Here is an 18,112-nt window from a genome sequence, read left to right on the forward strand (position 1 = left end):
ATATGTATAAACGGTTTAATGTATGAACAAGCCACCCTCAAATGTTACACAGCATGTAAATGGGTACTTGCCTCTCAGAGAGACAGACAGACAGACAGAGAGAGAGAGAGAGAGAGAGAGAGAGAGAGAGAGAGAGAGAGAGAGAGAGAGAGAGAGAGAGTTTTAACAGATATGTACCAATAAATAGTATACAGCGTTTACATGATGTATAAAAAAAATCACAACTTGACCCAAGTAGATAGTGATGATGAGTGATCCTGTAGTTTTTTTCTTGACCGACTCAGATTAAAGAAACTGTTGGCAGATGTGTGCTTGCTCGCCACACACGTGTGTGCACGGCACATGCCTGTGTATAGGGTGTGCACACGCATGGAAGCATGCATACGCGTTTGATTTGCTCTTTCTATGGGATAAATGTACTGGGGGTGTACGACTGGCGACGAGGCTGAAATAGCAAGAGTGAAAAATATTATCTCCTGCATTGATCTACAGGGTTTACTGTTATCTGCAACTGACTGGAATAGTTGACTATCTGTAAAGGAACGTGGCTGTGAAAAACTCAACAACATCGATTCTGTTTAACATTTATCAAACATTGGATTCTTGCTATCATCTGCAGTTTGGCCACATTGTAAATCTCTGTGTCATTGTATATAGCCTTAGTATTATCATTATTATCATCATGATTAATATATCATTATATTATTATTATCATTATTATCTTTTTTTTACATTGTGCATGGTGTGTTGAAGTTTTAACTTCATCATTTTAGCATTAAAAAACCCCAACTCTTTTAAACAAGTATCAGTCTTACATTCAGTTTTATTGTCAACAGAATTTCAGTGGAGGCATGTTCTTCTTCCTTGCATTTGGTTGTTTTATGGATTAAATGTTTATGCCTGTATGAGACTGTGATACTGTTTTATGTTGGAGTGTGTACAGAGGAGTGATAGATAAAGTGCGTACGATATCCTGTGTTTATTAGCGTTGATGAAGTCAGTTTCAGTTTCAGTAGCTCAAGGAGGCGTCACTGCGTTCGGACAAATCCATATACGCTACACGCCAAGCAGATGCCTGACCAGCAGCGTAACCCAACGCGCTTAGTCAGGCCTTGAGAAAAAAAGGGTGAATAAATAATGGATAAATACATAAAAAATTACTACTACCACTACTAATATGTATAAGGCGCAAAAACGTGATGAAGTCAACTATAAGCGTACATAAATAAATATATGAATAAATAAATAAATAATAATTGTAATATAAAAAGTAGTAGTAGTAATAATAATAAAAATAATAAAAAAATAAAAAAATAAAAAAGACAACAACGATGATAAATAAGCAAATAAATGTAAAACATGGAGACACATTCACACATACACCCACATATGCATAACAGATATGCACCAAACACGCAGTTTCACAGATATGAAAGCACAGTCAGCATCTGAAGTCAGCATCTGTACATAGCATGTGTTAATATGTGAACACACAGACACAGACACACACACACACACACACAAAGACAAGGCAAAAATGCAAAAAAGTTTATTTCTTGTGCCTCTTTGATTTTTTTTCTCTCAGAAAACAGTAAGTGGAATTTAATGACTTTGGGTAGTTCTTATAACTAGATGAACACTTTTGTCTGACCATTTCAAAAAGACACACAAACAAATGGCGAAACTCATAAGCAATGTCGGGAACATTATACACACACACACACACACACTCTCTCTCTCTCTCTCGCACCCTCGCACACTCACACGCATGCATACACATGAACTTTTTTTTTAGCATGTGAACTCTCTCTCACTCAAATTTCAGTTTCTCAAGGACACATCACTGCATTCGGACAAATCCATATTTATATACTACACCACAACTGCTGGGCAGATGCCTGACCAGCAGCATAACCCAACGCGCTTTGTCAGGCCTTGAGTGCATGCATGTATATTTGTGTACCTATCAGAGTGGATTTCTTCTACAGAATTTTGAAGGAGGACACCACTCTCCTTGCCATAGGTTCTTTTTCACAAAGCTAAGTGCGCGCTGCACACAGGACCTCAGTTTATAGTCTCATCCGAATGACTAGACGCTCAGTTCAATTTGACAGTCACACTTGGGAGAAAGGGCGAGAGTGGGATTCGAACCCAGAACCTCACAGACTCTGCACTGGCAGATGAGCATCTTAACCAGTCGTTCGGATGAGAAGAGAAGATGTATGAGAAGATGCGGCAGCAGTCCTGGCCTGGGGGTGCTGACCTCAACACCAAGCTCTGGGGGACGGCAGCCGATCTTCACCGGACGTCCGAGTTTGTGGCATCCCTTGGACTACGACCCTGTTTTATGACTGCGTAGCTGTCGAACGCAAAAGAAAGAAAGAAAGAAAGTTCGGATGACACTATAAACCGCGGTCCTTGGTGTACTGAAAAAGAACCCATGGCAATTTCAGTGTGATGCAGAAGAAATCTGCTCGCATTGGTACACACACATATATGCATGCACTCAAGGCCTGACTAAGCACGTTGGGTTATGCTGCTGGTCAGGCATCTGCCCAGCAGTTGTGGTGTAGTAGTGTATTCGGCAAAGAAGCAGCTGATATCCACTAAACAGTGCAGTAACAGATGTGTGTGTGTGTGTGTGTGTGTGTGTGTGTGTGTGTGTGTGTGTGCGCACATTCAAAGGTCAAGATTTCATTTTTCTTTCAGTAAAGTAGCAGCTGATATCCACTGAGCAGTACAGTAACATACAAGGAAAACTGGTTGTGGCAAAGGTTGGAGAGCTGCCTCACAAGAAAAGGCCCCCACTATCTTGGACAATTTACACATCAATTGTTGCGCAACAAACCCATCTTCCTTACCACACTATTACAGTCAAAACAATACCAGAGCAGTCACCAATCTGTCTATTGCTCAAGGGAACTAGTCACAGTGGTTAAAGAAACATTTATCCTTTTGCTCCTTTTGGTGTGAAAACATCAATGTTATGTTTCAGTCCAGTGATGTCAAATTGAAAAAAAAAAAAAAAATTAAATAAACACTTATTTTAAAAAAAAATCAAACTTCACCATATTAACATATATTTTCCAGATCATGTACAAGTTACACACCCTTTCCAAGTTTCATGAATTTTCTGAATTTGTGTTTTCTTCCCAGCACAAAAGAAGTTGCATAATTCGAACATCGACCAAGGTGATCGATTTCAATCTATTTAAAATCTGAGTACTTTTTGGAGATTCCAAAACAAAATTAAATATACACCAAGTAGTTCTGATGTATACAACGTTCCTAGCAAATTCTGTTTCCTCAGCCTTCACCTTCTTTTCTGCTGTTCTACTCAATCTGCAGTCCATTTCAATCTGCAGTTTGTGATTGTGGCAACAAAAGTTTAAACCATTAATATAATGGTTTTATGTATGTATCTGCATATATATATATGTAACAAGCATTTATTACTCTCTTCATGACTGAATGTGTATATCTTTTAGACTTTGTGTGACATTTGATTTTCGTATAGTAAGTTCTTACAATGGAATATCTGACAAAAACTAGCACAATCATAACCACTGTTAATTGGAATATCCTTGATAAAGTTTCGCCACTGTGAGAATGAGACAAAACCTGTGTCTGAGAATACAAGATAGAATATGTTTTACATTACCATTTATCACTTTTTGCTGTCAATTAACCCTGACCCAAACATACCATTCTACATCTAACAAGAACTGAATTGGTAGGAAATATTTATCCATGCAGTATATTCGACATTGTGTTTCAATGTAAACTTCCTTTGCAGTATTTTTTACACATCATGATTCTCATAATACCCATATTCCACACTGACACTGCAGAACAGGAATAGCAATTTTCAGATACATGTCTACAACAACAGGCATTATCATTATTTTTATCATTATGAGCATTTACGCCTAATCTTGAAAACAACCCCTAGGAGTTAACAAATGGAAAAAAAACACATGTAAGTATCAAAAAGGAAAAAAATGAACACAAGATACAAAACATTATGAAATCATTCAAAGGCAAAACAAAGGCAAAAAATCAAAAACGAACTTAAAAAGAGTCAAACAGATGAGAGTCTGCTTTCAAATATCAACTTAAGGCCAGACACTACAGTAAAGTTCATATCAGAGGTGTTTGTTGCCTTAATTTAAAATGTATTACACTTTGAAAGTATATTTACTGGGAAGTTCAAAACTATTCTTTTTTTGGCGTTTGGACCTCCGGTTGCCATGGAAACAATCCAAGATGGCTGCCAAACAAAATTTTTTAAAAGCCTAAGGCTTTTTTTCAATTGCACTTAGCCAAAATCTGTTTTTTGATCTAGTTTAGGAATGTTAATATCTATAAAAGTACGGATAGCTTTTTGATGTAATGACAAATTTATATTTTTGAGAATTATTTTTGGTCAACGCAGTTATATTGCACCGATTGTTCTAAATAAAATTCAAATAAAACATAACTATACATTTTGTTTCAAAAAAGCAGCGACATCTCCAGCACTCATCCGTCCCTGATGGAGCTGCAGGCTTGTAAGGCTGATGTCCACATAAAGCTTGTCCATCACTGTCGAAAGCTCTGTGGCTCCTTCGTTGAAGACGCTGACAGCACGTGCCACGCTTCCCTCCACCCGGCGCCGGCCCATGAAGGACGTCTTGGGGCAGTGTGACCAGATCATGCCATTCAGACACTCGTTGGCATTCTGAGTGCCCCCATGCTCAAGTCTCTTCATCAGATTGTCATCAGGTCTGCATCAGTCTCGGCATAGGCATTCCTGATGTAAAGTCCGGGGAAAAAAAAATTCTGAAACTCAAACTCACTCACTCACTAACAGCCATTTTTGGTTCATGCTGAAAAGGGATGAGCTATTGTCAATTATTCAGGCAGGGAAATGGTGGGTCTTCAGTCTGGATGTGAAAGCGAAGATGAATGATGGAGAGGCTGAGGCAATTGATTCCAAAGAACTGCGTTGGTTCGAACCAATGTGTGTAGCCAACGCAGTTCTTTGGAATTCATCTGCAACATTGTCCCACATTCTGTTGCTTTATGTCATGAATAAATGAATATTGACATGGTTCCAGCTCAAAATATATTATCTGTTGTTGTTTTTTGTAGTTGTTTTATTATTATTATTTTTAAAAATAAAATGTTCTTATTCATCTGAAAAACATTCTTTTGTCTAAAATGCTAATTTCAGGTAATAAAACATGCAATTTTTGCGATAGGAATAAAAACAACAGCAAAACAATCACTAAATGTTGAGTGCCTGTTTCCATGTGTCTTTTGAACACAGTCAGAAAACATTCTAAAATGATTTGCTACTACTGTGAACGATTATCTTAAATTACTGAATCAGTTCTGTTTGGAAATGATGAAAACAAAAACCAACAACAACCAAAAAGCATGACATGAACAGATGAAAATTAATATTCAATTCAATACAGGTACCGATATAGTTATCTTTCTTTTTTTTCATTTTTTTTTCATGTAGATGATACCATTTCACAAGCTAATTTCAGGTGTGCCTTGCATATAGAACTCGATACTTTTCTAAAAATGATATGATCAATTATGCATCTGTTTTTATCACTCATGTGCTTTCATTGCTGTTTACATTTTGGTGGAAATTATCAATGTTGTTACTTCATATCCCCCATGCCCCAAATGCGGTCAAAGGATGAAATATTCTTTGTTCTTGATTCATGGGGGATTGTGGGACTTGATGATTTTCTGCAAGAGTACACAAATAAAGAAATAAGGCACCTGCACACTGCACCATTCTTAATCCACAAAGCACCGCAACTGGAATTCAAACCCAGGACCCTGAGACTGAAGGAACAATGCTCATACCACTCAGCTCTTACCATGACTGTCAGATCCTACACTTGAATCACGAACCAGGTTATAAACATATTCACAGTCTGTGGTTCGAGTGCAAACCGTTTGGAAAAAGGATTAAACAATGTTCAGAGTGCAGAAAACTTTGTTTTCTTTCTGAGAAAGCACATTATGCACAATCAAAGGATTGGCCAGCAAACAAATAGTATGAAACCCCACAACACCACTACAATCTTTTTTCTTGGAACTAACCTGAACCTTCTCACCTCAAATGTTTTTGTTGGAACTATGCGAACAGAACCTGTTGGTCAAAAAATAGAAGAACAGAATAATCAAAACACGCATATTCATGAATATAAAAAAGACTGTTATGAAATCTAAAATAAAGTAAACAATAGATGAAATCAAGTACCAAAAGCGTGATGTTAAGTTATTATCTGATTCTCTTTGTATGTCAAGCTGGATACTGTCATCTAGGACATTGCCTGGGGTACTGTGGTGTGATCGATGCATGTCAATGTCTGTGTGGTCATCAGATTCTGCTTGTATGCCATACTGGATACTGTCATCTGGGACATTGCCTGGGGGATTGTGGTCTTGTTGATGCAGGTCAATGTCTGTGTAGTCGTCTGACTCTGCTTGTACGCCATACTCGAAGCTGTCATCTGGATCATTGCCTGGGGCACTAAGGTCTGGTGGATGCATGTCAATGTCTATGTGGTTGTCAGATTCTACTTGTATGCCATACTGAATACTGTCATCTGGGACATTGCCTGGGGGATTGTGGTCTTGTTGATGCAGGTCAATGTCTGTGTGGTCATCAGATTCTACTTGTATGCCATACTGAATACTGTCATCTGGGACATTGCCTGGGGGATTGTGGTCTTGTTGATGCAGGTCAATGTCTGTGTGGTCATCAGATTCTACTTGTATGCCATACTGGATACTGTCATCTGGGACATTGCCTGGGGGATTGTGGTCTTGTTGATGCAGGTCAATGTCTGTGTGGTCATCAGATTCTACTTGTATGCCATACTGGATACTGTCATCTGGGACATTGCCTGGGGGATTGTGGTCTTGTTGATGCAGGTCAATGTCTGTGAGGTCATCAGATTCTACTTGTATGCCATACTGGATACTGTCATCTGGGACATTGCCTGGGGGATTGTGGTCTTGTTGATGCAGGTCAATGTCTGTGTGGTCATCAGATTCTACTTGTATGCCATACTGAATACTGTCATCTGGGACATTGCCTGGGGGATTGTGGTCTTGTTGATGCAGGTCAATGTCTGTGTGGTCATCAGATTCTACTTGTATGCCATACTGGATACTGTCATCTGGGACATTTCCTGGGGGATTGTGGTCTTGTTGATGCAGGTCAATGTCTGTGTGGTCATCAGATTCTACTTGTATGCCATACTGAATACTGTCATCTGGGACATTGCCTGGGGGATTGTGGTCTTGTTGATGCATGTCAATGTCTGTGTGGTCATCAGATTCTGTTTGCTGGCTATTCTGGATACTGTCATCAAGGACATTGTCTGGTGGACTAAGGTCTGGTGGATGTAGGTCAATGTCTGTGTGGTCGTCTGACTCTGCTTGTATGGCATAGTTGAAGCTGTCTGCTTGGACATTGCCTGGAGGACTGTGGTCTGGTGGATGTAGGTCAATGTCTGTGTGGTCGTCCGATTCTGCTTGCTGAACATCGATGCCTGCAAGGTCAAATATGTGCTGTGAGTTGGACTCTTCATCTTGTTCTTCCTGCACACCAAAACAGAAGATGAAAAACACAAATGACCATTATGAGCGCCTCTGAGAAAAAGGGAAGTGGGAAGTGGAAAAAACAAAATCAACATCATGAGTGCTTCCCAGTAAAAGGGAAGTCAGTTCAAACAAACAAACTTACCTCTATAGAAAACATGAGACAAAAAGAATCCACCCATTATATAAAAAAAAAAAAAATAGAAGAAAAGAAAAAGAGTAAAACAGAAAAACAGCATAGCAATTCATGAAATGTCAAAGTGTTATTCAGGAATGTTAAAATTTTGATATAATCCTTAAAAGACAACTATACTGATATTGCATTGCAATTAATGAAATAATTGTTGAACAAGAGAAGGAAAGCCTTCATGGCTCATCTGTGATTCAAACTGATTTAATACAAAGAAATAATGAGGAGTGCTAAACAAATGAAGAAAACCATTTGATCAGTGTTAAAACTGGCAGACAACTCAAATATTTGATGTTGTGCTAGATCAGCACAAATTATGATTGAAAAGTGCTGAAATCCATGAAAAAATTCAGTTTGACCCTGCATGCTCAACACCAGAGAACATGGTTTTGTCAAGCCAACCAACTGTGGCTGATGGAAAAAAAACAATGTTTAAATTCACCACAGACCTCAAATGCACACACACACACACACACACACACACACACACACACACACACACACACACACACACACACACACACACAACTGAAAGAGGGTTATGTCATATATCATTTTGTGTATAGAAATAAAAAAAAGAAAAAAAAATAATAATAAAGGAAAAAGAAAACCCTACCGGTAAAATCAGTGGATCATCATTTTCTTCCAGCTCCTGACTCTCCTGTATGGGCACAGTCAGCTCCGGTCCTGGAGTTTGCACAGAATTTTCAAGAAGCACCTCAAATGTTCCATCCAGCAAAATCAAATACTTAGAAGAATAAGATAAAAAGGCTTCTTATCCTTCACAATTTGGTAACCAAAAATGGTGACAATTAGTTAAATCGTTTATGAGTAAGAAGTGTGTCGATTCAAATGAAATACCGCCCTTACGATTTAACAATAAGATATACTACATAAAAAAAAACCCTAACATATTTAATGGGTATTTTGTTAAAAAGTCTACGATAGAATCTAGCATTTGTACTCTTCCAGTCATCCCTCAGTTAGAAAATGAAAATATCTGAATTAAGTTAACAATCCCAGAAGTGACTGAGGTATAACAAACAATAAACAAAAACAAAGCAGCTGGGCCAGATCTTATACATAACAGATTACTCACTGCATCTGCCCAGATTATATCTGAACCACTAACAAGATTATTTAATAAATGTTTGGATCACAAGGCAGGTTTCCATTGCTGAGGAAAATCGCACATGTGACTCCTTTATATAAAAAGGGTGAAAGGGAGCTGTCCTCAAATTACCGTCCCATTTCATTATCAAGCTGTGTAGGTAAAGTAAGAAAAATGCATCCACAGACATGTATATCATTATCTCAAAATAAATAGTATTATTACACATGCACAATCTGGATATATTCCTGGTTATTCAACTCTTAACCAATTAATAAATATCTATGACGATTTATGTGGTGAATATGACTGAGGTATCCCTACCCAAGTTGTATATTTTGATATTTCAAAGGCTTTTTGATCGAGTGTGACACACGGGTCGGTCTTTTATTGAAGTTAAATGCCTTTCAAGACTATCTGTCATATCGATTCCAGACTGTAGTGTTAAGGGGTGAAAAATCAGATTGACATTTAGTTCCCGCAGGTGTTCCACAGGGATCTGTACTTGGCCCTCTACTTCTTCTAGTAAATATAATTGACATAATTACAGATATTGAATCCGTTATGAAACTTTTTGCTGATGACACAAGTTTATATTTAGCATTTTCAGATCCATATATTGGAGCAGAGATAATTAACTCTGATCTGGAGATAATCGTGGAGTGGGCAAATAGATGGAAAGTAAAATTCAATGATGGAAAAACAGACCTGCTTAATAAATAAATATGCTCCATGTTAATCAATAAGCCTTACCCTTGGTATTCAATGAGAACATCCTTCAAAATATCAGCACACATAAACACCTTGGCGTCATTTTACAAGATGATTGCAAATGGGGGGAACATATAAACAGTATTGCCAATGAGGTAAGAATGCTGATTTCTTGCTCGAAATATTACAAATATATATCAAACAGAAAAGCATTAGAGACCATGTATAAATCATTTATTTTACCTCATTTTCATTATGCAGATATTCTGTGGGATAATTGCAGTAATGGTCAGTCAAACATATTAGAATCACTTCATTTAGAAGCAATAAGAATCATAGTAGGTGCAGTTAAAGGAACAAGTCATAAAGAATGTAGACAAAGACACAAACTAGTACAATATCACACAATGGTGCACGGTAACTGTCCAAACTACTTGTCTGACATCACACCCCCTCTAGTTTCAGCTAATGATCCTCACCACAGATCAGGCCACTTGAGAGAGTTGTGCCACATTGTGAAACTAACTCATTTATTCCATCTACAACCAAACTATGGAACAGTGTCCCTGATAACATAAAATGTAGTGATTCCTTCAGGTTGTTTAAAAAGATAACTTTCCTCTGGTGACATAGCCGTCCCCTACATTATTACATTGGTAACAGAGAAGAACAAATTCATCATTGTAGACTTCACTTAAATATGAGTAATCTTAATCAAGGTTTGTTTCATCGTCATCTTCGACTGGATACAAATTGTTCGTGAGGATATCCTGCAGAGACAGTCAAACACTTTCTTTTACAATGCCCACATTACAATAATATAAGAGAGAACACAATTGCTACTCTCCCTGTAAATAATACAAACTTAAATACTTTATTACGAGTTGGCTCAATTATTAGTTCCCGAGAGAATGAACACATATTCTTGATTTACAAGACTATATTGGACAATCAAAAATATTCAAAACTTAAGAGATACACAATGAAATATTCTCTACAGTAATACAGAAAATTTATTTTGATGAATGGCCCCAGGTTCTCTCTCTCTCTCTCTCTCTCTCTCTCTCTCTCTCCTCTCCCCATTACATTACACTTTAGGTGATGTTTACATTCCAGTGTATTATTATTGTTGTCATTATCATCACCATCAATATCATTATTGTTGTTGTTGTTGTCAGTGGTAGTTGTAGTAATAGTAGTTTGGTTGTTTTTTTCTTGTTTAGTTTTGTCTTGTCTTTAGATTTCCCTTTCTGCTTTCCTGTCAGTTTTGAACTGCGCCGGCCCGCCATTCATCTCTCCCTTCAACACGCCTGTACACGTGCAAAACGTAACGTTCAGTGGTAGTGGACAGGTGGGCAACCTTTGTCAAGGTGAGCGCAACGTCCCTCCCTTTGATCTGTACTCGCGCGCTGAACTGTTTGCTATCAAACCTGCACCTTTGACCCCTGACCTAGTTGTGCGCCTGCGAGGAACAGGCATTGGCGCTTGCCTGCGCTAGAAGACGAACTCGCCGAGCAGGAAAGAGAAAACAAAAGCCCATCAAAACTGACGTTTCCGTACGGACCCCCAACAGCACTACTGACAGTACACCTGTGTGTGTTGACAGATCCACTTCATGCGGCGCTGTTTGTGCTGCTTCCAACCTCAACACATGTGTTCCTGCTAACATTTTTACTCTCCGTGACATTGCCCCCTCTGATGACAATATTCCGAACTGCAATGTATCCCCCGTGCCAGTTATAGCCTCTGCTCCGCTTCCTACTCCTGCCACACCTGTCTCAACTCCCGGACTTTTTTCTTCCTTCCCATTGTCCTCCACTGCTCAGTCACCATCTTCTTCTGTTGTCTGTCTGCCTGACTCACCTGCTTCACCATTCGATTCCTCTCTCCTTACCTCTGATCTCTTTCACGCCTGTCTGTTCAATGCTCAATCTGTCTGACCTGATCAAAAGACTGACTATATTTCTGATTTTATTTTTGAAAAAAACTTTGATATCGTATTTCTTAAATCACAAGGTCACGAACCCAAACTTAAACAACTGACCCCACCTGGATATAAAACTATGTTACTTCCTCGATTGTCTCGTGGAGGTGGCATCGCCACCGTCTACAGAGATATCTTGGAGTCTTCCCTCTCCTTCTCCCATAACCACGCCTTTCCACATGATACCTTCGAAATGCTAGAAGTCACTCTCAGTGTTCCCGGTCACTCAATCATCTTCTGTTGTCTCTATCATCCTCCGCCTAGTCGTAAAAATAACCTAACATCTTCTCAGTTTCACGATGAGTTCCGAACACTACTTGATTACTACAACCTTCGTTCTGGCAAACTTATTATCCTCGGAGATTTCAATTTTCATTTCGACAACCAGACTTCCACTGATGTCAAACGCCTATGTCAATCTCTGTCCACTCATTCTCTCTCTCAGTTCGTTACAGAACCAACACACAGATCTGGCCATACGTTGGACTGGCTAATCGCACGTGAGTCTGATGCCATGGTTGCGTCAGTGACTGTAACTGACAAACTTTCTTCCGACCATTCTGCTGTTATATTCTTGCTTAATATTTCAAAACCTACCAGAACCAAAAAATCTGTTACTCGTCGCAACCTGAAATCCATCAACATTAACACTTTTTCTTCTCAAGCTGCTGAACGCCTTTCCAAAATTTCTTCCCTTACCGACGTATCCACACATTACAACACTGTCCTCTCTCAACTGCTGGATGAACATGCACCCCCCACTACCCGCATGCTCCCTGACAGACCCTCCGCCCCATGGTACACACAAGACATTCGACTTGCAAAACGCAAACGTCGCCAACTGGAAAGACGATGGCGATCAACAAAACTGCAAGTCCACAATCAAATATTCCGAAAACAAATAAATAAAGTCAAACAAATGATCTCATCAGCAAAAACAAACTTCTTTTCTTCTCAAGTTCTCGATGTCACATCCACCAAATCTCTTTACTCTGTCATGTCAAATCTTCTCGGAACTGCAAAAAGGACTCCTCTTCCTTCTACCTACACTTTATCTGAACTCCCCAATGTTTTCTCCTCTTTCTTTTTCGACAAAGTCCAAAATATTCGTACCATCTTAGACCAAATGTCTTTCCAACCTGTTCATCCTGATCCTCAATTCAGCGGCACTCCTCTCCATTCCTTCAATCCATTGACTGAAACAGAAGTTCATGAAATCCTAAAAGAAATGACAGTAAAATCCTGTGAACTCGATCCAATACCAGCCTCGGTCTTTTCCCAATGTGTCTCACATCTTCTCCCCACAATCACTAATATTGTCAACTCATCCCTTCTCACTGGAACGTTTCCATCCACTTTCAAAACTGCAATCGTCCGGCCTCTTCTGAAGAAACCCAACCTTGACGCAAACATTTTGAAAAACTATCGACCAGTTTCTAATCTTCCATTCATGTCCAAACTCCTTGAAAAAGCTGTTCTCAAGCAGCTTAACAACCACCTTTGTTTCAACAATCTCACCCACCCATTTCAGTCTGCCTATCGCACTGACCATAGCACCGAAACCACTCTCCTCCACATTCTGAACAATCTACTGATAGCGTCCGACTCTGGAAAAATTTCCCTTCTCACTCTCCTCGACTTGTCAGCCGCCTCTGATACGATAGACCATTCAATCCTTCTTTCCCGTCTTCATTTTACATTTGGTATCAACGGCACTGTTCTAAACTGGTTCAAATCTTATCTCACTGATCGATTCCAGTCTGTCACTGTTGATCATTTCCAATCTGAACCCGTTAAAATCGAACATGGAGTCCCACAGGGATCTGTTTTAGGCCCAGTGCTCTTCACACTGTACATCGCTCCTCTCGCTGAAATTATCAACCGCCATAATATCAGTCATCATTCTTATGCTGATGACACTCAACTCCAGAAGAGTGATACCCCTGAAAAATTGTTGTCGCTCTTGCAAGAAACATCCAACTGCTTCCTGGACATTCAAAACTGGATGACTCGAAATAAGTTACAATTGAACGCGGACAAAACTGAAGCAATGATCATAGGAACTAAACAAAAACTGTCTTCCATCACAATTGACACAATCAAACTTGGCAGTACATCCATCCCTCTTTCCACGTCAGTCAGGAACCTCGGTGTTGTCCTTGACAATACACTGTCCATGCAAAAATTTATCAGTCAGACATGCCAGTCCTGCTACTGTCAACTGCGACGCATCAGTGCCGTCCGGAAATATCTGTCCACTGACGCAACATCTAGACTTGTCGTTTCTCTCATTCTTTCTCGCCTTGACTACTGTAACTCTCTATTGTCTGGTCTGCCCGCTTCATCCATTCAGCCCCTTCAGCGCATACAAAACTCTGCTGCCCGACTCGTCCTCAGAAAGAAAAGATCTGAGCACATCACTCCTCTTTTGCAACATCTCCACTGGCTCCCTATCTCACACCGAATAAAGTACAAGATCAGCACTCTATGTTATAGATGCATTCACAAAACTGCCCCTTCCTATCTCTGCGGCTGCCGTCACCTCTACACTCCATCTCGCTCACTACGATCGGCCTCGGATCCACTCTGTTTACGCATACCCAGATTCAAACACTCGACTATTGGCCGCCGTTCTTTCTCTGTTTCCGGACCTTGCGATTGGAATGAACTTCCTTTTTCGCTTCGTCAAGTCTCCACACTCAGCTCTTTCAAGTCTGGCCTTAAAACCCACCTCTTCCAAAATAGCCTCCCTTGCCTGCCCTTCCTTGTCTTTAGTTTCTACAGTTTTAGAGTTATGCATGCGTGTGAATGACTGGTGCGAAAGCGCTTTGATTTGTCTCTGCACAAGATCCAGCGCTATATAAATACCATTATTATTATTACTTCAACCTTCTTTTCATTATCAAATAATGTGTATATTTTAGCCATTGAATTTGTATTTTGTCTGTGACACATGAATGAGCACGACGATATAAGCTCAGGCTTGTTGTTGCTCAAATTTTCTTAAATTGTACGCTGTATTTCGCCTTGTTTCTTGATATTAAAACAATGTTTAAACCAAAAATATCATGAATGCATGCAGAAATCAAAGTATCTTGGCAATATCACATTCACAGACATGCAAAACAATGGCACTTACACACATACACAGTGAGTCCACGAGAGACAAGAGAACCAACCCTGTCAAGCAAATGATCCTCTGTGCTGGAGAGGATTCTAATGGCCCTTATGTTTTTTTCAGCACTGTCTTGTGTTTAAATACCAACTAACTCCTGTTTTCATTTTTTCTTTTTTCTTTCATTTTCAAGCTCAGAGTGATTTTCATAATGACAGAAGAGTTATTCATCTGCACTGGTTTTCCTCTTCTGTTGTTCAAGAATGACGGTGAAATGCCATGGGCTGAGGTTGTTTGAATGTAACATATACACATCATTAAAGCAAGACCAAGGGAGTGTATTCATTTTATGTTCATGTGTGATGTATGCATGTATCTTTCAGCTTGAACAGCCATGCTAGCAAAGTACTGTTCAAAATCATCCTGAACAGATTTACATAGCAAGCAGACACCAAATCACTAAAGAACAGGCTGGATTCTGCAAAGCAAGGGAGAAGCACTATCGATCAGATCTTTAACCTGCTTTGCAAAAAACAAAAGCACACCTCCAGTAGCAGAAGGAGTTATATTATGCCTTCATGGGCTTCAAGAAGGCATTTGAAAGAGTCTGGCAGCAAGCACTATGGGCCACAATGTTGAATCTAACACCAGGCAAAAGCTTATCAATCCACATACTATACACCAAAGCAACTAGTGTGGTACTCTCACAGGGTGCTATTGGAGAATGGTTTCATAATTCGGTTGGTGTCCATCAGGGCTGCTTTCTGTCTCCCACACTGTTCAATATATTCTTGGCATGCATCATGACTGATGCACTTGAACATAATGTCAGCATAGTCAGATTTGGAAGAAAAATCGTCATGAACCTTCACTTCACAGATTTCGTTAATGGCCTGGCAGGAAGTGAGCATGAACTCACAAAGCTTTTTGAAAGACTGGATGAAGCAGCTTCTTCTTCTTCTGTGTTCGTGGGCTGCAACTCCCACGTTCACTCGTATGCACGCGAGTGGGATTTTACGTGTATGACCGTTTTTACCGTGCCATGTAGGCAGCCATACTCCGCTTTCGGGAGTGTGCATACTGGGTATGTTCTTGTTTCCATAACCCACCGAACGCTGACATGGATTACAGGATCTTTAACGTGCGTATTTGATCTTCTGATTGCATATACACACGAAGGGGGTTCAGGCACTAGCAGGTCTGCACATATGTTGACCTGGGAAATCGTAAAAATCTCCACCCTTAACCCACCAGGCGCCGTCACCGTGATTCGAACCCGGGACCCTCAGATTGAAAGTCCAACGCTTTAACCACTCGGCTATTGCGCCCGTCAGATGAAGCAGCAAGTTATGACATGGAAACCAGCACTGGAAAGACCAAATTGATGACCAGCCTCCACTACACCATCACTGCTGATATAAGCTAGAAACTGTTCAGCCGTTACTTCACCTGGAATCCATCATCAGCAAAGATGGATCCAAACCCGAAATCCTCTTAGGGGCATCAAAGACAACATGAGCACTGTCCAGACTGAAAACTGTATGCAAGGGCAGCACCATCTCATGGATTTTGTTTTTACAATTTCAGACTCCTGCATGCACTTGTGTATCATCTTCCTGCAAGCATCTGAGACATGGACCCTCACAGCAGACTTGGAAAGAATTAAAGCCATGTAAATGAGATGTTATCGCAAGATACCTAACATCATATACACTGAAACACTGATCACATCACCAATGAACAAGTGCACAAAACCATCAAGCGGTTCACAGGCCTATATGAAGGTCTGCTGATATCAGTAAAGAGAACTACTTTAGTATGACCCTACAACAAGATCTAATGGCCTTGCTAAAAAAAAAATCCTCCAAGGAATGGTTGTGGAAGGGAGACAGAGGGAAAGAGAAGAAAAAAACAAACAAACAAAACAAAAAACCCAGTGGACTGACAGCATTGCAGAATTGACAGGAAAGCCATCTGCAGAGACCCAGGCTTTGACATGGAGGCGCCGTGGCAGAATCTGTAAGGCGTAGGACTTCTGATCAAGTGTACACCAGTGACCAGGGAATCAGGCCCCGTTTCAGCATGGCGTTGTGTCCTTGGGAAAGATTTTCCTCACTCCACCCAGGTGTGGGAAACCCAACCTTGAATGAGGGAGATTACAACGGCAGAAAGAGAGGATTGGGCCCCACCTTCCCATGCCAAGCCCCAGACTCAGTGACTATGAATTCACCGCTCTGATGTTCAGATAAAGTCTTATTGGACAATTAATCATATTAACGGGCTTTGACACAAACACACAATCAACAGACCTAGAGGAGTGGGTTGTGAACAATTCTTCTCTGTGGTGTCCCAATATCTCCTCACAGAGTTAAGGGAAAGGGAGATGAAGAAGATGAAGGAATATATTATTATATGTGTGCGCATGCGTGTGCAGTTAAGCTTCATCCATCAGCTGCATCACTGAGTACATTCAAGACTGTTTCATTTGTTGTGTCTCTTCCTTTTAACAGTTATAGTTTTTTTCTTATAAACTATTCAATCTTTTTTTTTTCTCTTCAGAAAAGGTGCCTTTTCTACCAGTCTGTCTGTCTGACATACTACATTTTTCTGTTTATTTCATTAGTTCATTCATTATGCACACACACGCACACACACACACACACACACACACACACATCCATATCTATCTAAATGCATATAAATATATGTTAAAAAACACACCAATATATATATATATATATATATATATATATATATATATGTGTGTGTGTGTGTGTGTGTGTGTGTATGTGTATGGTAGTAGTAGTAGTAGTAGTGGTGGTGTGGGGGGCAGGGGGGGAGGATGGGTGTGTGTATGGGGGTGAGTGGTGTCTTATCAACAATGTACCTCCCGCTTTATCCATTTGATGGCTGTCATCGTCGCCTCCGTCATCAGCAATGTAACTGGATGAAACCTGTTCCCCAGAACTGCCAGCCTGCAACATTAAAAACAAAACGACAGTGATGATATGGATACTTATATAGCACCTATCCTGCATCAGATACCAAGCTGTAAGTGCTTTTCAAACACACAGTCATTTACACAACAGACTACCTACCTGGGAAGAGCAGGCTGAAAGCTCCCATTGGGCGCTCATCATTTGTTCCCTGTGTAATTCAGTCCGGTTTCTACCCCACCATGAAGGCAGCAATACCCTGTTTTCCGGGCTGTGCATGCTGGGTATGTTCTTGTTTCCATAACCCACCGAACGTGGACATGGGTTTTCAAGATCTTTATCATGCATGTTTGATATTCTGCATGCGAATACATACAAAGGGGGTTCAGGCACAAGCAGGTCTGCATATATCTAGACGTTGGAATCTGGAAAAATCTCCACCCTCAAC

The 18,112-nt window shown here is 40.1% G+C and overlaps 1 protein-coding gene across 1 annotated transcript in view; it reads right to left on the bottom strand.

Moving 5' to 3' along the window:
* Positions 1-4,753: 4,753 nt before the first annotated feature.
* Positions 4,754-18,112, bottom strand: part of LOC143298017 (uncharacterized) — a 15,598-nt gene continuing 2,239 nt past the window's right edge. The window contains exons 2-4 of the mRNA XM_076610670.1: positions 17,616-17,703; positions 8,424-8,494; positions 4,754-7,617 (exon numbers count right to left, since the gene is read on the bottom strand). Coding sequence (XP_076466785.1) covers positions 6,124-7,617; positions 8,424-8,494; positions 17,616-17,703 — 1,653 coding nt within the window. The 3' untranslated portion in view covers positions 4,754-6,123. The remainder of the gene's footprint in view (positions 7,618-8,423; positions 8,495-17,615; positions 17,704-18,112) is intronic.

The sequence above is a fragment of the Babylonia areolata genome, chromosome 23 (genome assembly GCF_041734735.1).
Source record: "Babylonia areolata isolate BAREFJ2019XMU chromosome 23, ASM4173473v1, whole genome shotgun sequence".
In the NCBI taxonomy this organism is placed as follows: Eukaryota; Metazoa; Mollusca; class Gastropoda; order Neogastropoda; family Buccinidae; genus Babylonia; species Babylonia areolata.